General features: G+C 68.3%; 2 protein-coding genes across 2 annotated transcripts in view; one reads left to right on the top strand and one right to left on the bottom strand.

The window, feature by feature from the left end:
- The window catches only part of BOP1 (BOP1 ribosomal biogenesis factor), a 53,618-nt gene extending 32,429 nt beyond the window's left edge, over positions 1-21,189 (bottom strand). The window contains exons 1-3 of the mRNA XM_080582290.1: positions 21,049-21,189; positions 20,613-20,840; positions 10,333-10,434 (exon numbers count right to left, since the gene is read on the bottom strand). Of these exons, the coding sequence (XP_080438416.1) occupies positions 10,333-10,434; positions 20,613-20,840; positions 21,049-21,057 (339 nt within the window). The 5' untranslated portion in view covers positions 21,058-21,189. The remainder of the gene's footprint in view (positions 1-10,332; positions 10,435-20,612; positions 20,841-21,048) is intronic.
- Positions 21,190-21,599: 410 nt separating this feature from the next.
- Positions 21,600-23,189, top strand: part of HSF1 (heat shock transcription factor 1) — a 54,518-nt gene continuing 52,928 nt past the window's right edge. Inside the window, exon 1 of the mRNA XM_080582293.1 lies at positions 21,600-21,848. Coding sequence (XP_080438419.1) covers positions 21,705-21,848 — 144 coding nt within the window. The 5' untranslated portion in view covers positions 21,600-21,704. The remainder of the gene's footprint in view (positions 21,849-23,189) is intronic.

Here is a 23,189-nt window from a genome sequence, read left to right as displayed (position 1 = left end):
GGAAAGAGACGGGACGCACGCGAGCGGGGGCCGGACAGTGGAAAGGGGGCGCAGGGCTGGTGTGCCCCCCCCTGAGCCCTGGGGGACGTGGGGCCCGACCCCAGCCCAGGGCGGCAGCGGGCCCGCCGGGGAGCCGTGGCCGTGAGCGAGTTTCAGGATAGGGCCGGAGCGGGGCGAGGCGCCCTCGTGAACAAAGAGGGATTGCCGTGGGGCTCAGGGGCTGCGAGCACGAGCCCCTCGGCCAGAGCGCGCCGTGCAGCTGGGGTGGGACGCCGAGGGGAGCGGGGACGCCGGGGGGAGCGGGGGCTGCGGCCAAGGCTTCTGGCAGCCAGCGCTTCGGTAGCCAGCAGAAGCCGTTAGCGGCGCTTGGCCGCGGAGCAAAGCGACGCGTGGTTCCCGGACGCACAAACAGGCGCTCGGCAGCGGCTCCGCACGCTCTCCGGTTACAGCCCAGCCCCGGGGGCGAGCGCCGGCACCGGACGCGGCTTCCGATCGCGCCTGGGCCCCGCGGCGCGGCTGCTGAGGGGCAGGGGGACCCGCGCCCACCGGGCTCCGCGCCTGCGCCTGGGGAAGGACGTCCCCGAGGGCTGCGGAGACCCAGAGCTCGCTCCCGAGGCAGCTCCTGCCCCGCGTGTGAGCCAGCACCGCCGACAGCAGGCACCTGCCTCTCCGGGGTGTCCGCCTGCGTCCCCAGACTGGTGTCACAGCGGCCACGCCGGCTGACCCAGCACCCGGTCTGGCTGCAGATTCCCCTGCAGGCTCCCCGAAAGCCGGGTTGCTCCTGGAAGCCCAGCGGGCGCTGACTGCGCCCCGTCAGATCACCCTGGGCCGGGCAGCCCCTCCAGCCCCGCCGAGCTCCAGAACCTTATCCCCGCTCCAGGGGAAAAAAAGCCCACGCTGTGTATTGGGATGAAGCGAGAGCCAGCCCGGCAGCGTAAGGGAAAGGCCCCAGAGAGGCGTGCCCGTGGTGCTGAGCATGCAGGAGCACGCGGTGACACACGCGTGTGCCAGGCGCACCAGAGGTGCCCGGCGTGCGGCCCCCTGCCCTGCGCCACCGGCAGCGACACGAGCGGGGCACCCCTGGAGCAGAGGCTTCACCTCAAGGGCTGGACCTGGGCAAAAGCCCTAAGGAAGGAAACCAACCGGCTCCTTGCTGCGGGTTGCTCCTTCCCTTGGGGCCGGCAGCTGGAGGGAAGTGAAAAGCCCCGCAGGGAAGGGCTCCGGCTCTGTGACCCTGGGAGAAGGAGGCTCCGACCGAAGGGCACGTCAGCCTCGCCCCCACGACGGCAGTGGGGTGCTGTGGTGGGGTTGCCGGTGCCCGCAAGGACACGTCCACCCTCCCGTGCCCCCGCGGGGCCAGCTCTGCCCCTTTCTGCTCTCTGACACCGTCTGTCTGCCCTGGGCTTGGCGACCCCCAGACAACAGGGCCTGCCCCATGGCCATCCTCGCGGCTGTGCGGCTCCCCAGGGGTCCCGCTGAGGCCTCCCAGCACCCTAAGCCAGGCGCCGCGGGAGACAAGGGGGCTGGCTTGGGCACAGGGCCCAGAGGGAAGGGACCTTTGGGAGCAGCCCCCATCTCCATCCCCTGCTCGCCAGCACCGCAGGCCCAGAGCTGAACCCAGCGCTCCAGCTGCAGCCCCCCAGCCCTCCCTCCTTGAGGCCAAACCCCCCGACGGAGACCCGGGGACAGCCTCCTGCACGCCCGCTGCTGGCCCCTCTCCTCCCTCCGAGCGCAGCCCCGGCACAGGAGCCCCCGTCCAGCCGCGGGGCAAGCGGAGCAGAGGCAGAGGAGGCTGCTCCGAGGCTCTCTCTCACCACCAGCCCGCGTTCCCCTGGGCAGCAAACCACCCGCCTGGGGTGGTGCCGCATCCGTGCTGCCGCAGCCGGCACGCGCTGGGCTGCGCCGTGCCCCCTACCCAATTAGCAAGGCGTCATTTAATTAGCACGGCTCCACCCGCCACGTGGGTTAGGAAGGAGCTGTGAGGCAGGTGCAGGATGAGCGCGAAGCCGCGCGGCACCAGTGTGCGCGTCCTCCCGGCCGGCCACGAGGCCACCGCCGCCCGCCGCCACCGCCGCCACCGCCGCCCGCTCCGGCCTCGCTCCGCGCTGCGGGAGGAAGCTCGATCGCTTCGACAGCCTCGTCGGTGCTGGCAGGCACCGGCCCGCTCGCTATCTTCCAGAGGTTTGCGAAGGGGCTGATTATTTTGTTCCAGAGTTTTTCCAGGAATTGCAGCGAAGCCGAGCGGTGTTTTTTTGGACGAGCTGTGCTACTGGATAGGGAGAGACGAAAAAAAATCTGCCAGCGGGGCCAGCCTGCGAGAGAACCGTGAGCGACAGGAGGAGGAGCAGGGCCAGGACCACGGGGCCAGGACCACGGAGCCAGGTCGGCAGGGCCAGGACCATGGGCTGGCACCAGGCACGGCGGATCCGTTGGAAGGGCTCTGCCCAGGCCCAGGCACGGCAGCCCCTGCCCGCCGGGCGCTCGAGCCAGAGCGTTCCCCGAGCATCTCCTGCCCTCCGAGGGCCAGATCGCCTGCGAGCAGGCCCAGAGACCTCGGCTGACGGCAAAGGGGAGAAACTTCTGGTCCCAGGGACAGCCAAGAAGGGGCGAGGAGCCAGGGGAGCCTCAGCACCGCGGCAGCGATGGGAAAAGGAGGTGCAGGATTCGTGCATTAAGGCCCTGTGCCCGCCTCGCCCCTTCCCCAGCGCCATGGGCCCAGCTCGCGGCGCTGCTCCCTCCTCGCCTGCACGCTGCCGAACTGCGCCGCCTGCTGAGCGCCACTCTCCTGCCTCCCCCCGGGCGATGTTAGGAATTTACAGACTGACCTGGCCGGTCTGGAGCGGGGGGTCTTAACTCAACAGGCACCCACAAATCCCCCTCGCCGTGACCGGAGAGCAGCGCTGGGTGCCCGGCGCACGCTGCAGCCCTGGGTCCCGAGCAGTGCCCCGCGGTGAGCTGGGCGACTTCCACACCCTGCCCTCCGCCAGCCTCATGGCTGAAACCCCGACCCCACGAAACCAACCAGGCCAAGTTTTCGCTCAGGTGCTGCTAGCAGTGCCCCCGCAGCCCCTCCAGGCAGCGCGAGGAAGGAATCCCCGCCAGGGAGCAAGGCTGAGCAGCGCCTGGTTTTCTGTTTGTTTTGGTTTTCCTGCCTTCCTCACACTGGCTCCGAATTACTGGCTGTTTGGTGACGGTTGCTTTCTGCTTGGGAGTTCACCGTGCCTTTTTTCTTAAGTCACTAAAAGCCTTCCGAATGCACAACTCTCCGAAGGCAGAGTCCAAATACTTGTTTCCGTGCCCTGCTCGCCCCAGGCTGCCTGTCCAGGGTGCTCTTTGCAGGGTGCTGGTGCTGCCCTTCACTGCGTCGTGAGCCTCTCCCCCACAGCCCCGACTGCCCGGACGCTTCTCCTCTCCTGCCAGCCCGAGCATCTCCTTCCTGGCCTCCCGTCTCAGCGCTGGGTGCGCCCCGCTGACGTCTGTGCTGAGGAATCCCAGCGGTGCTCAGCCCCCGACCTCCCCTGGAGGGGGACACGTCGCTGTGCGAGGAGCCTCCCCTCTGCGGGCAGAAACCCGCGCTTCTGAGCGCTCCTAGGAAGCAGCCGCAGCAGACCCGGGAACCTTCCCAAATGTCCCCCTGACACCGCTGGCACAGCCGGGGTGAGAAAAGTGCCAGGCCGGTGCTGTGCTCACGGCCGCCCACCCGCACCGCCTGCTCCAGCACCGGGCACTGGGCAGATGGCGCGGGCAAAGCCGCAGTCGGGCAGCGGACACCGCAGCAACGAGCGCCGGATGAGCGGGAGACGCACGGCCCTGCCTGGGCGCGGGGTGAGGAGCGCCGGACGCATCCCCCAGGAGCAGAAAACGGCTTTGCAAAGCCTTCCCCGCCGGAGAGGTGCGGTGTGCCTGGTGGCAGCCGTCAGCAGGGGCAGCTCACGGGGCAGCAAACGCGCGCGGTGCGCCGCGGCTCGGGGAAGCGATCCCGGTGGCGGAGCGTCAGCCCCGGGCTCGCGCACCAACCCCCTCGGGTCCCTGAGCTGGCCACGCAGCCTCCTGCTTCCTCCGCACGTCCTCCGTACCCAGAGCGGAGCCGAGCCTAATGAGGTGGGACATTGGAACAGCGGCCAGCCATTCAGGGCTGGGGATGCTCGGGGTCCCCGCGCCCCAGCCCACGCCTGCGCCAGGCAGCACCTGCAGGCGGGGCGGCCGAGCGGTGCCCGCAGCCGTCCCGTCCCGTCCCACCCGCGGCAATGCCCGCGTGGCTGGAGCAGCGCCAGGCGGACGAGGCGCTCCTTCGGCAGGAGGCACGCTGCCGGCTGAACGCTAGCAGGATCCCTGGCTCCCTGCGGCGGAGGCTCCGCCAGCTCCGTCAGCGGAGAGGTGGGAGCCGCTCCAGCGGCGGGGGCGGCAAGAGCACGCTGCGCTTCGCCATCCTCGCCAGGAAGGGGAGCGGGCTGGCACGCCCCGCGCCAGGTGCCTGCGGCCGGAGCGCAGCACGAGCGGTGCGGGGATGGCAAGAACAGGCACAGGGCGCTGCGAGAGGCTTGGCGACATCGGGCACGGTGCAAACCCAGGCAGGCGAGCGCTGCTGAAGCGGGGCAGGGGACGCGGCAGGGGACGCGGCAGGGGACACCGCCAGCCCCCTCACCCGGTGCGGGACCGTGCCTGAGCTGCGTACGGGGAAATTGGTGCTCAGCCTCACCTGTCCTGCACCTGCGCGCAGGCTGATCCCTGCCTGCTGGAGCTGGTGGGTGCCCGGCACAACACCAGTGCCACGGACAGGCCCTCCCGTGGGAAGGGGCAGCGGTGCTGGGGACGGGGTCAGTGCCATCAGCCCCGCTGTAAGGCAGCTCTAACCCTGCCAAGCGTGAGCTCGCGCTGCTGCCTGGGTGCGCTGCCCGCCACCTGCGCCCAGCTCCGTGCCCGGCGTCACCCCACGAAGGTGCCGGCAGCCTTCGGGTGCCCGGGGGCAGAGGGGGGCAGAGGCAGGCGGGACGGAGGAGCCGGCTCGCAGGAGTCAGCTCCCGCAGAAGGACAGGCCGTAAGCTGAGACGCAGCCGAGCGCGCAGACCCAGCACGCAGAGGGGGAAAGTAAATGGAAAAAAAAAAAAAGAAGAAGAAAGAAAAAAAGAAAGAAAGAAAAGTTTCCACTCATCAGCCGAAAGTTGTTGTGGGTTTCTCGCTCTCCTTGGGTCAGAGACCTGATCGTTTAAATGCATTCGGTGATGTCATTCCTTCCAGAAGGAAAAAGCCTTTCCTGCCCCAACTGAGCTGCTTTACAAACGCTTTAAATATCAAGCTTGGGGCAGCCAAAAGACAGAGTAATTTACCTCTTTTTTCATGCCTGTATCAGCACCGGTTAATCGGTGGCTTTCCCTCGGCGCTGCACCAGCCCTGCCTGGACCTCGAACCCTCCTCGTCCCCCCCACGGAGACCCCCGGCAGCGGAGGCGCCCGTGCCACCGGCCACTTCCCCACGGCGAGCGCGAGGCCGGCGCAGCGCGGGGACACGCGGCGGTGCTGAGCCCTCGCTGGCAGCAGCGTGGGGAAGGGGCTGCCCCGGGCCTGGCAGCTCCAGCCGCGGTCCCCAGGCTCCGACACGCTGCGCACGGAAACTTTCCGTCCTGGCTGCGAGCACCAGAAACCCGAGCGAGTGCCCGAGCCGCTCGCAGCTGCCGAAGCTTCCCCCCGCGGGCCAGCCCTGCCTTCCTGCGGGGGCCCCGAGTGTCCCAGCAGGCGCGGAGCCGGCCCCGAATCCCTCCCTCCTCTTCCTCCAGAGCAGGACCGGGGCACGGGGCGCGAGGCGAGGCTCGGGCCCCTCCGACTCTGCCCAGCCTGCACGTAGCACACGAACCTGCAGCAGCTGAGGCCCCTACCGGAGCCCCTGCGCCGGCCTTCATCGGGAAACCCACGGGAAACCCACGGGCAGCGGGGATGAGCACCTCGGGTGGCCGCTGCTCTGCTGAAGGTGGGCTGGGGCCTGCTGGAGAGAAGACCCCGCAGCAGCCCAGACCCCGCAGCAGCCCTGCGGAGCCCCCCAGACCCCTGGCCAAGTGGGAGGAGAGGGGTCCCCGAGCCCCGTCCCCCGCCTCTCGCTGCTCCCACCCCGCCGCCCAGCGGCCCCGGCAGGGAGCAGAGCCCCGCGGGGTGCACAGCCCGGGGCCGAGCGTTGGTCCGTAGGGTGCCGCGAGCGCCAGTTTTATTTTAAAACGCCGCGGCTCCAGATGTTCTCTTTACTCGCGGCGGTATCTGCAGACCTCACGGTCTCAAAGCCTTTGGCACCACCGGCACCGCACGGCGACGCGGCCTGCAGCCAGCGCTGTGTAAGAGGATCCGCCCGCGCGGTGCGCGCCCCTCTCCTGCCACTGCGGTGTTAAACCCGACGCCTTTTCATCTCCTCCAATATCCCCTTGTGCTACCTTCTGCATCCTGTTATTGTGTCCTCTCAGACTCTGCTCCGGCTCCAAGCTACACAAACCTTGTCTTTCCACATCTCTTCATCTCCCGATTCCCCCCAGGCCTCCAATTAGCCCCGCTATCCATCTCTGGAGCTCTTTTTTCTCTCCCTACGTCTTTTCAAAACGGAATAATGGAAATGGGGCATGGCACTGCAGCTGGAGGACCTCACCGACGGGCTGGAACGGCGCTGTCAGTGCTTGCCTTCTCGCAGCCCATTTCCAACTCCTTCCCGCCGCCGAGCGCGGCAGCAGATGCTTGCACCGAGCACTTTCCAAGAACTCGGTTCCTGTGAGCGAGTGGCTGTTCGGGAGCCCCGCAGGCGCGAAGGAGCCCCCGCCACCCCCAGAGCCACCTCCTTCAGCGCAGGTAACGCGGGTGAGCTCTTCCCCAAAGCTCCCTGCCCTGCTCCCTTCTCAGTACCAACAAGCGCAGGGCGCCGCTGCTCCCGGGGACGGGCGCAGGCACGCTCTGCAGGGGGAACAGCAGCGCTAGCACGGGCCTTCCCCTCCGCAGAAAGGGGAAGGGACGTAAAAAGCGTGGATGCCAGCAGCACAACCACTCGACGCAGGGCAGCGGAGGCGGTTTGGGAACCGACTCCTGGGTGCGTCCCCGGGGTGGCTGCGGCCTGGGGGTGCCAGGCCCTCCCGGCCCCGCGCCGCCCCCAGCCCGCGCCCCGAACTCCTCGCCGCCTCCTCTCGCACCTCCGCGGGGCCGAGCACGCGCGGCCGCCCGGCCAGGCACGCTCGCGGGGGAGCGGCGAGCCGGGAGCATCTGCCGGAGCCAGGCAGGTCAGGAAGCGCACGCACGGCCGCGCACACACACACGGAGCGATGAGTTTAAGGAGCTGTCTGCCAGCAGCACATTCTGCAGGGTTTTTTCCTCTCTTGGCTAATCAGCTACTGAAAGAAGAGCTCCCTCGGCCCGGCCAGCGCTGCGCCCCCCGCCCGGCTCAGCTGCGCTGCGGAGGAGGGAAGTGGGCTTGGAACAGCCGCCGGCTCACCGAGGAGCACTCAACGCGCCTTCATTCATTATCCACTGACATATGGAATAGTCATTGTGGGAGGAAACAGAACCAAACAAAAGCCCCAAAACTGCTTCCTCCCAGCGAGGCCCTGACAGCCTCTGCAGCTCGCGGCCATTCATCTCCGCGCGGCCGAGCGCAGCGACGCCCGGGCTGCGCGGCGAGCGCCGGGGGAGCGCCGGGGGCCGGGCGGCGGGGACGGCCCCCGGCGGCACCGCCACGGCGGGCACGGACCCCGGGGGCTCCACCGGCGGGCACGGGGAGGCCCCGCGTGCGACACGGGCTCCCTACCCGCCCGGCCCGGCCAGGAAACCGATTTATTTTGTTGTGTCTCTTCTCTGAGCACACGGCAGAGACCGGCCGGGCGCGGGGCCAGGCTGAGCGCCGGCAGCTGCCAAGTGAGCGGGAGCACAGCTAGAAGAAATTTAGTCTGCGCTAAACACAGGGGCATAGCAGGTCTGAGCTATTATTCTTTATTAAAGAGCTCCCAAGCCCACGCACAGGCAGAGGGGAGCGAGCGCGAGCCCCGAGCCAGCGGCGGCGCTGAGTGACAGCCGGCGCAGCGGCAGCAGCGCGCCCTGGGGCACGGCCGTGCCGGCGGTGACACCGGATGTTTTCCCAACCACTGCTGCTTTCGGGAGCGATCCTGCGGGCGCTGAGCGCTGGGGCTGGCTGGGAGGTCGGCTGGGGCCACCGGAGCGTGGTCAGAGGTTGGCAGAGGGGAGCAGGGCGGGGGGCACCGTGCAGCTGGGGGACCCCCACGGCACCCCCGGCACCCACCTGCTCGGCAGGGAAATAGCGCCCGGGGACAGGCACACACCGGGGGCTCCCGGGCGGCCCCAGCACCGGAGCTGGCTGCAGGATGGACCGGCACGGGGTGGGGGTTCCCTGCCACCACCACTCAGAGCTGCCCGCGCTAAAGGTAACGCCCAGCTCTGAGGGAACCATGGTGGCGATGCAAAGGGGCAGGCAGGAGCACGCGGCACCGTCCCTACCCGATGTCACTACGTTTCTCGCGTGTTGCCCCCGGATAGCCGGCACCGATGACGGCAGGGATGACCCACGGGGATGACCGGCTCCGCAGGGTGCCCCGATGTGCCGTCCCCAAGGCAGCCGGCACCACGGTCACCCCAGCTCGGCGCCGTGAGAAGCTGGTCAGAGCCGCACCGCAAACCCCGAGGCTGCCGGGGGGGCCGCGGGGCTGTTTGCAGAGGGGTGGTCCCGAGCCCCCCAGCAGCAGCGACCGCAGGTGCAGGATGTGCTCCAGCCCCAGCCCCTGCTCACGTCGCAAAGCGACGCCGCTGCCTGCTTCGCGTGGTGCCGGGACAGGCTGCGCCCCGATGGCCCGGGGGGGCGGACGCACGCGTCCTTGGTGCCCTCGGGCGCGAGGTGCTAAGGCATCACGGCTCAGCCAGCCTTTAATTAGGAGGAGGCCACAAACTAATTAGGACAAAGGTACGAAGCAAGCTAGCTCCCAACAAAAAAGAACAAGAGAAAAAGAAAATCCGCAGCCCCCCCTCGCAGCGAGGAAGCGCTCTCCTGCTCCCCGCGCCCCCCATCCCGCGCGACAAAGCGGCCGAGCACAAAGCCCCCAGTGTGCGCATCCCGGCCGCAGGAAGCAGAAGCATCAGGGTTCTTCTGGAGGAGAGATAACTACAATTACAGAGAGGGCAGGGGGCTGGGAGCGGGGAACAAGGAACAAAGCCACTGGAAGCTGCTCTGATGTCAACAGGTTCTGAATCAGCGCTCCCCCCACGGGGGCCCTGAAACAGGACCAGCTGGGGAGAGAGAGACCTCGAATTCCTGCATGAAAGGGTTTTTTTCCTGGGTTATGCTGGAGACATTACACAAGTGTATGTTTTCTATAGTCATATATTTCCCCTCTCTCTAAATCTCTATTCCAGACCCGGGGGCAGGGACTGCCGGCAGCTCCAGCGCCAGCCCAGGTGGGCCTCCAACATCCAGCCCGCAAGGCCCCGGCGGGAGCAGCGCGGCCGCAGGCTCCCGCTCCTCCCCTCCCGTCCCCTGGGGCTGGCGCTGGAGCATCCCTCGGGGCTCCAGTACGCGCAAGCCACGGCCCTTTAACCATCCTGAATGCCCCGGAGCTGCCACCCTGGGGCTGGGTGCTCGGCCAAGAGCCCCGCTCACGTCCGCGCTCCGCAAATCCCCAGCCAACGTCCCCGCGGCTGCTCCCGGCCTGAGCGAGCTCCCGGTTTCGGCACCCGTCCCGGTAAGCTCCGAGGCTGCCCGGCACCTTTCAGGTGAGCCCACGTCCCCGGAACAAGGGCCGGATCCAAACACCCCCGCAGCCCTCGGCGATCGCTCCGTGCCGACCCCGGGGCTCTGCTGGAACAGCTGATTTGCGCCAGTCGCACTAATTGGTTTAGCAGACGATTAAGAGAGGCGGTGAGTTGTCTGGAACAACCGGACCCGAGGAGCGCTTTCTCGCCGAGATCCCGCTGCCTTCCAGGCAGGCAGCTTCCAGCCCTTCCCGACACGTCGACCCGAGGCCCTGCGGGCCGGGGGCCAGGCTGCCAGGCAGCCCGAGGAGCCCAGCAGAAAGCCACAGCTCCGGGTGGGCAGAGGGGGTGCGACCCTCAGGCAGGGTGGACGGGGTCTCTGCCCCCACAGGAGGCAGACCCGCCACCCCCTTTGGCTGCCCCAAGCACCAAGCCGCCGGCATTAGTGGCAAAGAGCGGTCGGGGCAATCCCCGTCCGGACGCAGCACCGTTTGACCACGCGCCCTCCCGTGAGTTTGCACCGAAGCCAGCAAGGAGAGGGAAATGCATCCCCCCTGTCTCACATCCCTATTGAAAACACCACCACCACCACAAAAAGCTTTGCAGCGGGTCCTACCTCTTCGTCCGAGCTGTCCTCCTCGTATTCGTCCTGGGCAAGCAGACGCTCCTCTTCGGTCAGGAAGGGACCGGCCTCCAGCTTCCTGGGAGCCCCTTTGACCTGAAAGGGAAACAAAGAGCTCGGTGAGTCCCAACACACGAACCTCTGCAGTGCCGCGCTCCCCGCAGCAGACGCCTTGGCTGGGCCACGAAGCCTGCATCTGCCCCCGGTGCCCCGTCGGGTGCCAGGTCCGAGGCCACCACGAGCGCCCCGTGCCGCATCCTGCGCGGCGCTGCGCACACGACCTCTCGCTCCCAGCTCCTCCGGGACGCCGCGTTAGAGGGAAGGAAGGAAGGAAAGAAAGGGCTCATTAAGCAGCGGGCGCTTCTGCTCGTCTGGGACTGCCAAGACAAAGTCAATCGCCTCTCTTCTGAGGACAGGTCGCCGGGGCAGCTCTGACAGCTTGCGGAATCGCATTCCCACTCCCCGGGCTCAAAACCTCTCCAAGTCCGCGGCTTCCACACCCCAGCCACCTTCCAGGCGGGCGGCCCCAGGCCGGACCCGCAGCGGGGACGGGTCTCAGGAGCACAGGCGGTGACAGGCCCCGTCCCCACCGACAGCCCCGGGTGAGGTCGGCGCGGGCAGTGCCCCCCGCTGAGCCCCAGGTCTGCTGCTCCCGAGCGCTCCCGGTGCGCACAGCCCCCGTCCGGCTGCAGGGGGTTATTCTGAGCCTGGCACGGGATTTATGGTCCCCGAGCCCCGCAAGGTGCCCGCCAGCCCCCTCCTCCTGCCCGCGGAGGTCTCTGCTGGCAGATCCCCGCCTCCCCAGCAGATCTCGGGGAGGACAGGCCCAGCGGGACCGCGCTCTCCACCTGGCAGGACAACACACGGGGGCTCCTGGCGCCCCCCACGAGGGCAGGCTTTCCCCAGCACCGTGCCCCACACCGAGGCCCGCACCCACTGCTGGGCTCCACCACGTTTGCGCTCAGGGCTCCAGAGCTGCTGGACGAAGCGTGCGCGATCGGGTGACGCACCAACGACCTCCGCAGCACGACCTGAAGTTACTGATGGGTTTCAAAGCGCTGAGCGCCGCTGGAGCCACTCCGAAGCCCAAACGCCTTTGGCAGAGAGCAGGGCAGGATGAGGCCGCGAGCACAGCCCCACGGTGGCAACGCCGGCGGGACGGAGACGGCCACGTGTGACACGCTGGGCCAGGCGCCCCCGTCCGCGGTCACCCGCGAGTCACCCGCAGGGCGCCGCGAGCAGCCCCTGTCCCCGGGGGACCCCCGCGCCCGCTCTGCGCCGGGACGGGGGCTCGGCCACCGCGGGGCCACGCGGCAGGGCCGAGGCAGGGCAGGGCGGTCAGACAGCGCCGGCCGCCAGGCTTCGCCCACTCGCTGACCCGCTGTGTGGGTGCCGAGCAAGCTGCAGATCCTTCCCTGGAAAAGAGATTCGCTCCCCCCCGCCCTTCGCCACTCGGGGCGGGGGTAGGGGGAGAAGGGGGACCCTGGCTAGATCGGGTTTACGGGAGGATTCAGAGAAATAATCGGAAAACCAGCCCCAGAAAACGTCCCCCGCGGGAGCAGTAAAGCCCGCGCAGTGTGTGATCACCTTCTGCTGGACGCGCAGACCCGCGCAGCTCCCCCGAGCCGCGGGGAGCGGGGTGGGAGAGAGCCTGGAAAATCCTGGGCCGGCAAGAGGATGAGATTACTGCAAAAACAAAAGGCTTTATTAAAAAATTTTTAAAAAGGGAGATTGGAGATAAGTTTTTTTCCAGGCTTTTGGCGCTCCGATGGCTCTGGACTTGAGTTTCCATCTCTCCCTCTCATTTCCCCCTCTCCCGCCACCGCGACGAGCGGGGAAGGATCCGGGGCTGCGAGCTGGGGCTGCGCTGCACGGCCCTGGGGCACCGAGGAGCCAGGAGGCGCCACGCAGCCGCCTGGCGCTGCCGGGGAGGCCTGCGGGCATCCTGGGCCCCGAGCTCCATCCGAGGACAGGCACCGAGGCAGCGCCCAGGCCTGGGACCTCCGCAGGGGTCTCACCCTGGCTGCTGCACCCCCAAAGCCAGCCCAGGGGCACCTACGGGCAGGTCCGGACCCTGCAGAAAAGCTTCGCCACGAGACCAAGGACGAGCCCAGCTAGGACATCGCCCCCACACCCAGCACCCTGCTAGGTTTGACCGAAGCCTGCCTGGGGCACACCGAGCCCGCCAAAGAGGCCGTTTTACCCCGAAGCAGGCAGGACTGCTACGGGGGGTTCAGGCACCAGGATCAGGCACCCACTCCTCTCACGGGCGTGCCCCGCGCCTCTCCGCTCTGCCCCGGTGCACGCAGGGCCTTTACCCACACCGCTCCTCGGCACCGCGCGAGCCGCCTTGCAGGCACGGGAGCGCCGCGACCGCTCCGCTCTGCAGCCCAGGCAGCCCCTGCAGCGGTGCTCGTTCCACCAGAGGGCGGCAAGCCGTGCCGCACACGCTGCCAAAATCCAGGAAAACCCCCCAAAATGCTCCCCCAGCACCCCACGCCATGGCCGGGGCTCAGGGACAGGGGCTGCCGGGGGTCCCCTGCCCCAGACCTGAGTGCTGGGCATCACCGACAGCCGTCACCGAGCCGCGTCCCCGCGGGTTTGGCCGCTGAACGGGGAGGTGGGCGGCAGCTGCCTGGTGTCAGCAGCCGGCCGGCTCCAGCAGCACCACCAGGGCTTGAGAACGCGTTCAGCCGGACGCGGGGTGACCGGGGAAGGAGGGACGAAGGCCCCACAATGAGACCCGCAGCCTCCTCCTGCCCAAACGCGCCCCGCGCGTGGATCGGCCACGGCTCCTGCGCCCACTGCCCCGGGTGAGTTCAACAGAAGAGCTCGGAGAAACCAGGAAGTGGGATCCCTGCGCTGAACCACGAGCAGAGGGGCAAGGAGCGGGAGGGCGCTGCCCACAGCCCCATCCACAGCGCCCCGTGCCACTGAACCTGAGCTGAAGGGTGGCCAGCAGCAGGCAGAGCAGGGGACACGAGCCCCGGCTGCCGCAGGAGCCTCACGGCACCGCTCGGGGCAGGTCGCAGCCGCCCGGCGCAGGGAGCAAACCCCACAAGGAGCACGTCACGCACCCGGCTGCCAAGAGCCACGGGCGGAGATGCAAAGGAGAGGCAGTCCTCTCGCCATAAGTTAGCACCAGTGGGAGAAAGGAAACGTGCGTTCGGGAGCACGAGCCCTTCCCAGGGCGCGACACGGGGGCAGCGCTGAAGCAGCCCTGCCTGCCCCAGGGCGCTGCCGCGGTCCGTGGCCGGATGAAGTGGTGTGAGGACGGACACCGGCCTTGGCACCGTCCCGCGATGCCCCGCGGGGACAGCCGGCGGCCGCGGGGCGCAGCCGTCCCTCACGGCCTTGCCAGCCATACAATACACCCCGGGGCGCGTTGACGGCCCCGCTGGACCCTCCTTTTCCTCCGCAGACCGAGGGTCACTGGAAGGTGGATGAACGCAGCAGGAGCTGCGTTGGCTCCGCTCCCCCCGCAGAGCCCTCGGCGCGCTCCCACGCAGTTCCCCCAGGTTCTGGAGAAGAGATCAGAAACTCCTGGCTTGCGATCTTCCAGCGGGAGGGGAGAGGTCCCCGCCGTGCCCGCGGTCCCAGCAGCCGCGGAGGGGAGCTCCCCGGCACCGGCACCGCAGCGGGGGGCTGAGGAAGGGGCACGCTGCAGCTGCGGGGACGGAGGTGGGGGGCGGCCAGCAGACGGGTGCCGGGCGGCCTTGGGAGCTGCGGCAACGTCTGCAGGCCGAAACGCCCGGCCCCAGCGTGGGCAGGAGAGGGGCTGCGAGGTTTCGCTCTCAGCTTTACCGGGTGCAGGATGCACACAGCGGGGGCGGGACCTGGATCCGCGGTGCCAAGCCCAGACCTCGCTGAGGTCGTGCGGTCGAGGTGGGGAAAGGCAGGCACCCGACACCCCCCCGTATCTCTTCCCGGCTACAGCAGGACGGCTCTCGGGCCCAGCGCTGCCAGGTGCCCCGCTCCCCCTGAGAAGCACCCTGTGAAGCTGCACCCCCGGCCTCACCCAAAACGACACCTGAAGGAGAGCGGGGGTCCGGCTTCCGAGAGCGCCAGGAACAGCAGCCCCGAACCCCAGCTCACTGCGCTGAGCGCTCGCTTGGGCTGCTCGCTGCGATCCGGCCTCCGCCTCCTCAACACGAGAACCCCGACCTGCAGCCGCTCCGGCGCCTCCGAACCAACTGCTGGCGGCTCAGGGACAAACGACACGCAGCACATGCAGGGCTCGTGAAGAAAGTGAAGATGGAGCGACGTTACTCCTCCTCGTGAGCGGGTCGTGGGCCCCGAGGAGCCCGTCAGACCGCTCTGGTGGCAGTTGTAGGGCCAAACACGGGTTTATCTCACTACCAGCCCTTGTGCCTTCAGGGGTTTCCATTCTCCAGCAACCTCTTGCAGGGGACAAAGGGGACCCGCACGCCGTCGCAGCGCCCTGCAGGTGAACACGGGTACGCCTCCGGTTTGAGCTCAGATGTGAGGGGATCCAAATCAGCACTTTCAGAAGAAGAGCAAGGACATGGTTCGTGCCGGGACCAGCCTCGGAGGACTCGTGCCAGGGTTTGTGCCGGGGCCAGCCTCGGAGGACCAGGACAGGGCAGCCCAGCCCGTGCTGGGGCCACAGCACAGAGCTGCAGCCTCTGGGAGATGTCACTGCTGGCGCCCAGGAGGAAGCCGGGCAGAAGTTCCCCGCGGGAGGCACCAAGGGCGCGGGGCAGGCACTGCCAGCAGGTCCTGCTGGCGGCCGGAGCCCAGGGGACCTCTCACGTCTCGAAGCCTTTGGTGGAGCAGATGCTGTCTTGTACCCCTCTAAAACGGGGAGGCAGAACCTGGGAGGCTTCAGAGGCTGCTGCTGGCCTCCTCCCGTCGCCCGGCTCCGCGCGCCCTGCCCTGCAGCACTGCCCTGCCATCGCTCCGACCGCTGCGTCGCCGCCAGCCGTACTCCTGCGGGGGCCGGGGCTGGGGGGGAGGTGGCTGCCAGGGCAAGGACTCGCCCTGAAAGTTCTCACCCTGCGGGCAACCATCGATTCGTTCCGTTTCACGGGGCTGGCAGAGCCGCTAACACCGCAGCCAGACGAAGCCCGGTGAGCGACGAGCGTCTCACTCCCGGAAACGCCGGCACTGGGGACCCCGAGACCCCACTGCCGCGGCGCGGTGGCAAGGCACCGCGGGCACCACGTGCCACGCAGCGGCGCTCGCCGTGCTGCCACGAGCTGCTGCCAGCACCGGCAGCCGTCTCCTTCCCCTCCGCGACTGCTGGCGGCGCATCCCAGGGGACAAGAGGCAAGGAGGCTCGGCAGAAACGGGGCCGCCACGAAGGAATTTGCTGGCTGCTTTGGGCCGGCGTGGCTGCTACGAGCACAAATTAACCCGGGAAGAGCAGAAGCAGCAACGCAGGGCTAGGGAACCGGTGCCGGAGGGGCTGCCCGGGTTAGGAAAGCAGCACGCCCCCACCTCAGCCCAGCCTTCAGCCGCCGGGGCCTGTCCCCAGGGTGCCGGGAGCGGAGCCGGGCAGCGCAGGGGCTGCCAAGGAAGAAAGCCCGGCTTGTCACGACGCTGGAAGCCATTAGGAGGAAATCTAACCCGACAAGGACAGCCTAATATTTACACAGCCCTGCGAGCGAGGGAGGCACCGAGCGCGGGGCTCGCAGCCCGCTGACAGGCAGCGGCCCCTCGTGCCCCGGGGCCCCGCACGGCTCTGCTTGGCACCACGCGGCTCGTGCTGGATTAACGCTGTGCCGGCACGCGGCTCGGTGTCCTGCTCTGCTCGGTCCTCAGCAGCGAGGCTGCCCTCGGTACCCCGTGGGGTTTTAAAGCCCCGCAGACAACACGTGTGGCACCGCAGCTCCCTGAACGCGTCCTCCTGCGGGGAGCAGCAGCTCGCCCCTGGGATCGCGAGGAGGAGCCCAGCTCCGGAGAGGGCCCTCAGCACCCAACATCCCCCCTGCTCGGGGGGTTCTGCACAGGGGCCAGCAGGACCCAAACGTTGTGGGCGTCGTCTGCAGAGCCTCCAGCCTTCCCTTCGCTTCTCCTGTCTGCTCAAACACAGCAGCGGCATGACAAAAACACAAAGCTCCCGCAGGAGCACACCCAAACATGGGGAGAGCAGCAACGCCCTGGACCCGAAGGGTCCCACCCGATGCAGAGCCACTGCTCGCGCCTCCCTGAGCTGAGACGGAACCGAGGATTCCTCAGCTGCCTGGATCCAGAGCTATTAAGGGTCAGAACCAGCGTCTGCTCCTCGTGCAGGGGGGGAGCATTGGGAAAACAGACGAGCCGTCACGACCTGCTCGCCAAGAGGTGCATCTGTGCCACAGCTGCAGCACCTGGGGCTGGCACTGACCTCCTGCCTGCTTCCAGCCGGGCCCGATGGTCTCGGAGGTCTTTGCCAACCCAAACGATTCCACGATTCTGTTCTGTGACGCTGGCAGCGGCCTCGGTGCCTGCAGCCAGCTCCTCCCGGAGCCCCGGACAGCCTCACCGCGGGCCACGATGCTGAGCCCCGCGGCAGCCTGACGAGGGGGGCTCCTCGCTGTCTGCCCTCCCAGCAGCACCGAGCAACACCCGCCTGCCTCCTTTCCCCTTCTCCCGTCCGCACGCGTCCCCTCCCATCGGTCCGTAAGCGTTCTGCTCGCCCGTGCTGCTCTCCCATGCGCGGTCCTGCAGCCCCTGGAGGACGCAGCCTGGGGAATCCTCCCCGAGCTCACTTCACTCGCTGGAAGAGACCCGGGACAGGCGCAAGCCCCACAGACGCTCCGGAGCCCGGTGCAGGCGGCACGCCGTGGCCGTGCCTGCGGAACGGAGCCGCTCAGCACCAGGCTGGGAACCCAACAGGAGGCTCCTGGGGCACCGCAGGCAAGGCACGAGGGGGCTGCAGCAACCGGGCATCCCCGGGGAGGTCCCGGGTTTAAACCCGCTCTGCAGCGGCTCCCGTGGGACCGACATCTGCAGTTTTGAAGGACGGGGACAGGGCAGCCGTCAGAGCCAGGACCACTGCACGCAGCAAAGCACGGGGCTGTGAGAACGAGGCCTGGGGCGAGCTCTGCTGCAGGCGGGCGGTCCTCACGCTGCCGGGCCAGGAGAGTGCTGCCAGGCTCGCGGGCGGCACCAGAGGGACGGCACGGGGCTGGTGATGGAGCCAAGTGCGACCGCCCAGCTCCAGAGGAGCTGCCAGGGGATCCCCGCTGTATTTGTGCCTCATCTCCCGACTGCGAGGCGCAGGAGGAGCCGGGGGCTGTCCCCGCCACACCTCGTAAGGGCAGCGCCGCGTTACGGCCGGCAGCTGCTTGGGGCACTCACACCGGTCCCCAACGGCGCGGGGCCGTGCTGCAGGGAGATGTGTGTCATCGCCAACAGGTTTGAAGCTTGGGGCTAAAAACCAACCAGAGTTCTGAGAACAAACTCAGCAAAGGCAGAGGAGTCAGGCCTCCGGGCAGCGCCGCTGGTCGGGTGCCTGTTCCCGGCCTACAAACCCGCCCCCAGCAGCGCCCCGAGCACCGAAGCACCGCGCCGGCCTGCTGACGGCAAGCCTTCGGGGCGAGCGCCACCCGCCCCGGGGCGCAGGGGGAGGCTGCCTGCGAGGAGCCAGCTCCCGGGGCTGAGCCCCCCCCGCCTCCCCCAGCACCTGAGGGGCGCAGCAGCGTCCCCGCTCCCCGGTGGGGAAGGCGGCTGGGAGGAGACCCTCAGCGGCAGCCCAAGGAAGGGCTCCGTGTCCGAGCACCCAGAGCCCACACTCCTTCCCGCAGCGCTTTCCTTCTCCGCCCCTGTGAGGAGGAATCCGCCGCTGCCGCGCTGCCAGGGGAGGGCCTTGTTCGGTGCCACCTGAAGACTTCGGCTCGCCCGCAGCTCTGGCCGTGCCACCGAGCACGCCCCTTCAGAGCGCAGCGAGCTAACCAAAATCCAAACAGCACTGGGGCTGTGGAGCCTCCTCCCTGGAGGTCCCCGAACCCGTCCGGACGTGGGGCTGGGACCAGCTGGGGGCCCTGGTGGGGCAGGGGGGGGGAACCGGGCGGACCTGAGGAGCCCCCGGCCTCGGCCGCTCCGGGATCCTGCGCTCCACCCGCGCACAGCGACCACTGGCACTGCATCCACGTGCCCTCCCTCAGCCCCGCGGGGTCTGCAGCCCCCCAGCCCGCACAGAGCACCGTGCCAACGGCCGGGGGAGCAGGAGGTGTCGCTGAGCCCCCCCCCCCACAGCCAGCTGAGTCCAGCCCCGAGCAGAGCCCACTGAGCTGTGCCAGCCAGCGGCCGCCAGGACTGAGGCGCCCGGTGCCCAGCCCGTGCCATGTGCACGTCTTTACGCACATGCTCTCCTCCCAGCCGCGCAGCAGCTGGCGCAGGTCTGAGCACAGAGCAGCAGCCAGGGAAGGACTCGAGGAGGCTTCGAAGGAGCCCTGCTGCTGGGAGGCTCCTGCCTGGAAACTCACCTCTGCTCTCCTGGGTCCCAAGCAACGTACAACCCTAAACCGCGCCTAGCTCCCGAAATGCTCGGGTCTCTCCGGAGAGCTGGCTGAAGTGCAGAAGCTTCCACGGCCACAACGCAGCCGCCTGCGAGCCGCTCCCTTGGGGCGTTATTCGGGGGCTTTAAAGCAGAGGGAAGCCCAGCTGCAGGGGGTGCAGGCGGCAGGATGGAGGCGGGGGCCGTCGCTGTGCCCCCCTGCAGGGCCCCTGAGCAGGACGGGCTCTGGAGGGGCCGAGTGCCCGGTACCCCCGCCTGGAGCAGCGACGCCCTGCGCGGGGCGCCCCCGGTGTCCCGGCACACACAGGAGGTGAGCACACGGCCGGCGCCCTCGAGGTCCTTCCCTGTGCCAAACCCCTCCGGGCGCTGCCGCGGGGGGAAACCCGGGTGGCCGGCAGCTGCACCTCCACCGCCCCTGCTCCGAACCGCCCGCGTGCGACCCAAAGCTCTCCTCGCAGGGCGCGAGGGCGCCCACGTCCAGCTGGGAGCCAGCACCGAGCAGAACGAGCGCCACGAGCCACAAAACTCGCGCGGTTTAGGGAGCCGCCTGCTCTGACAAGGCAGGCAGCACAACGGAGCCGAGCCGCGGCGGGGCCGGGTGGGCCGTGCGTCCCCAGCAGCTGCCGGAGGTGGCACGGGGACGGGGACAAGGAGCTGCGATGGGGACAGCCCAAAGGGGACTGGTGCTGAGCACTGAAGCCACAGCCCGAGGCCCTGCTGTGAAATCCCTGCAGAGGTCACGAGAGCTCCTGCTCCCACTCCAGGCCCCGGTAACGCCTCTACGCATCGCCCGGACAAACAGACAGACAGACACCGGAGAGCCGGGATGACAACGGGGCGCTTGCTGGTCCTAGGAACAACGCAGGGCGCAGCAGGATCGGGGACCTGCACGTTACGACAAATTCTGCCGTGCATTTTTCACCAATCTTTGCTCCTGCCTCTTCTGGAACTGAATGAGAGCGTGCCTTCAGGGCAATCAGAAAATAACGAAGGTGTCTGTGGGAGAAGCGCCGGTGACACAGGCTCCAGAAACGCCAAGAGCCAGGGGGGTTTCTCCTGCTCCCAGGCAGGGAGCGCAGCAGCGGCTCAGCAGTGCAGGGGCTGCCCCTGAGCGACTGCGGACAGGGCCAGGGCGCCCAGCGCCGTGAGCCCGCAGCGGGACATCGGGCCCCGCGCTCGCTTCGTGGCTCAATGTCCCCCTTCGTGGCTCGATGTCCCCCTGCCAACCCGGCTGCACCGCATGGCCCGCGGTGTGACAGCAGGGCAACGGCCCCGCTGGGAGCCTCCCGCAGCCCCGCAGGGCCACGGGCAGGGTCCTGCCAACCCCAAACCCAAACCCTGGCTGAGAACGGACGGACGGACAGTTGGACGGACAGACGCGAAGCAGCCCCGAGGGGCAGGACCTGGGGGGGCTCCGAGGCCCCCTTGGGACCCAGCGCGTTCAGAGGCTCCACCACCCGGCCCCCACCCCCGGCTCCTCTCCGTGCCTGGGCCCTGCCCCGGCTCCTGCCCCGCAGGCTACGAGCCAGGGGCAGCGGCACCGGGCCCAGGGGCCCCCAGGCACCTGCCTGTCCGTCTGTCCGTCTGTCTGTCCGTCCGTCTGTCTGTCCTCCTCCTCACGTGCACTGCGGGTGCTGGGGCAGCGCGGCATGAGGCCAAGGGGGCTTCCTCCTCCTCCTCCTCTTCTTCCTCCTCCTCCTCCTCCTCCCCCCCCCCCGTCCACTCCAGTCCCTTCCCCACCCTCGGTCAGGCCCAGCTCGGGCCCGCAGCCCTCCCCCACCGCTGCCCCGGCCCCAGCCCCGCTCCTCACCCGCGCCGCAGGGGCTGTGGTGCTGCCGGGCTCGTCCTCGTCCTCGTCCTCCTCATCTTCCTCCTCGTCGTCTTCCTCCTCGTCCTCTTCCTCATCCTCTTCCTCACTGCTCTCCTCCTCCTCCCGCTCGCTCTCCCCCCAGCTCTCGCTGCCGCTCCCCTCCCGCCCCCAGCCCTCGCTGTCCGCAGGCTCCGGCTCCTCCGCTCCGCGGCTCGGCGCCTCCCGGGGCTGCGGGGAGAGGGAAACGGGGGGGGGTCAGCGCCGGGCCCCGCGCACCGGCCCCGCGGCACCCCGGGACCCCCGGTAACCATAGCAACCCCCGGTAACCATGGTAACCCCCGGTAACCATAGCAACCCCCGGTAACCCCCCGGTAACCATGGTAACCCCCCGGTAACCCCCCCGGTAACCATGGTAACCCGGTAACCCCCGCCTCACCTCCGCCATGCCGGTGCCGCGTGCGCCGCCGCCGCGCTCCTCGTGCGCCGGGGTCAGAGGTCACGGCCCCGCCCCCAGCCGCCTCCTTCCGCCTTCCGGGGCCGGCCCCGCCTCCGGGGGGGTACCGGAGGGAGGGTACCGGAGGGAGGGTACCGGAGATGGGGGGGTACCGGGGAGGCCGCGCGGCGCGTGCCCGGCAGCTGCGGGGTCAGAGGGCAGAGGGCGCGCGGCCACACGCGCATGCGCCGCGATCAGCGGCCGCCTCCCGAGCCCTGCGCGCCGCGCATGCGCGCGGAGAGCCTGGCGGGGAGGCGGTGGCAGAGCGCATGCGCAGTCCGCGCCGGAGGGCGGGGGCCTGGCGGAGAAACGCCGTGGGCGGGGCGGCGGGCGGCGGGCGCGCATGCGCAGCTCCTCCCCCCGCCTCGCCGTGGCGGGCGGCGGGGCGGGGGCGTGCCCCGCGGGGCGGGGGCGGGGCGGTGCCGCGCATGCGCGCGGGCTCCCCGCGCGGGGGGCTCGTCCCGGCGGCGTCCCAAGATGGCGGCGGCCATGCAGGGCCCCGCGGGCGGCGCTGCGCAGGCGGCGGCCGGGCCCCGCGGCGGCGGCGGGCGGCGGCGGCTCTGAGCCCCTCGAGGCCGGGCCCCGAGGGCGCAGCGGCCATGGAGGGCCCCGGCGCGGCGGCGGCGGTGGGCGCCGGGCCCGGCGGCGGCGGCGGCGGCGGCAGCAACGTGCCCGCCTTCCTCACCAAGCTGTGGACGCTGGTGGAGGACCCCGACACCGACCCGCTCATCTGCTGGAGCCCGGTGAGCACCGGCCGAGGCCGCGGGGCTCGGGTCCCGGCAGCGGGCGAACGCCCGCTGCCGGGAGCCGACCCCGCGGCCGAGGCCCGGGCGTTTTACCGGAAAAAAAAAAAACGTTCTTTCCACTTTTTTAACCTCCCTTTTGCTCGCCCGCGGTTAATTGCCGGGGTTTAATTGCTGTTAGCCCGTAATGACCGGTGGCGTCAGGGGCTCGGGAGCGCGGGTCCTGAGGGGATTCCTGCGAGGAAAGGCGCAAACGGGGCGGGCGTGAGGGGGGATTCGGGAAGAAAACGGGAAAATGAACGTCAGAGGGGGGTAAAAGCGCGCGGAGCGGGGCTGGGCACAAATTGGGGGGGTGCGAGGGGAAATCTGTGAGGGAAATAGGAAAATAAACGCCGGAGGGGTAAAAGTTCAGAGCGTGTGAGCTTGTAGGTGGGCTTTAGGGCTCGAGAGTGCGGGTCCTGAAGGGGTTTCTGTGAGGGAAAGCACAAACTGGGGGGGTGTGAGGAGAAATCTGTGGAAAAAATGGGAAAATAGATGTCAGAGGAGGTAAAACTGCACGGAGCGTGTGTGCGTATGGACTTCTGGTAGGGCTTCAGGGGCTCGGGAGTGTGGGTCCTGAAGTGCTTTTAGTAAGGAAAGGCAGAAATCCATGAAGAATGCAGGAAAATGAACATCAGAGGAGGTAAAACTGCAGAGTGTGTGTGTGTGTGAACCTCTAGTTGGGCTTTGGGGGCTCAGGAGTATGGGTCTTGAAGTGCTTTCAGTAAGGAAAGGCAAAAATTGGATGTATGTGAGGAGAAATCCATGAAGAATGCAGGAAAATAAACATCAGAGGAGGTAAAACTGCGGAGTGTGGGTGTGTGTGAACCTCCAGTTGGGCTTTGGGGGCTCTGCAGTGTGGGTCCTGAAGGGATTTCTGTAAGGAAAGGGGCAAATTGGGTCCGTGTGAGGAGAAATCGGTGAAGAAAATAGGAAAACAAGTGTTAGAGGGGGTAGAACTGCGCAGAGTGTGAGTGTAGGAACTTCTGGTTGGGCTTTGGGGCTCAGCAGTGTGGACCCTGAAGGGATTTCTGTAAGGAAGGGCACAAATTGGGTGCGTGCGAGGAAAAATCCGTGAAGAAAGTAGGAAAATAAACATCAGAGGAGGTAAAACTGCACAGTGTGTGTGTGTGTGTCAACTTCTAGGTAGCCTTTGGGGGCTCAGGAGCGTGGATCCTGAGGTGATTTCAGTGAGGAAAGGTGCAAATTAGGTGTGTGTGAGGGGAAATCTGTGAAAAAAGCAGTGAAATAAGCCTCAGAGGAGGTAAAACTGCGCAGTGTGTGCGTGTGAACTTCCAGTTG

Source organism: Anser brachyrhynchus (genome assembly GCF_964034855.1).
Source record: "Anser brachyrhynchus genome assembly, chromosome: 2".
Classification (NCBI taxonomy): domain Eukaryota; kingdom Metazoa; phylum Chordata; class Aves; order Anseriformes; family Anatidae; genus Anser; species Anser brachyrhynchus.
The sequence above is the reverse complement of the archived record's forward strand: the minus strand, read 5'-3'. Positions and strand labels throughout refer to the sequence as shown.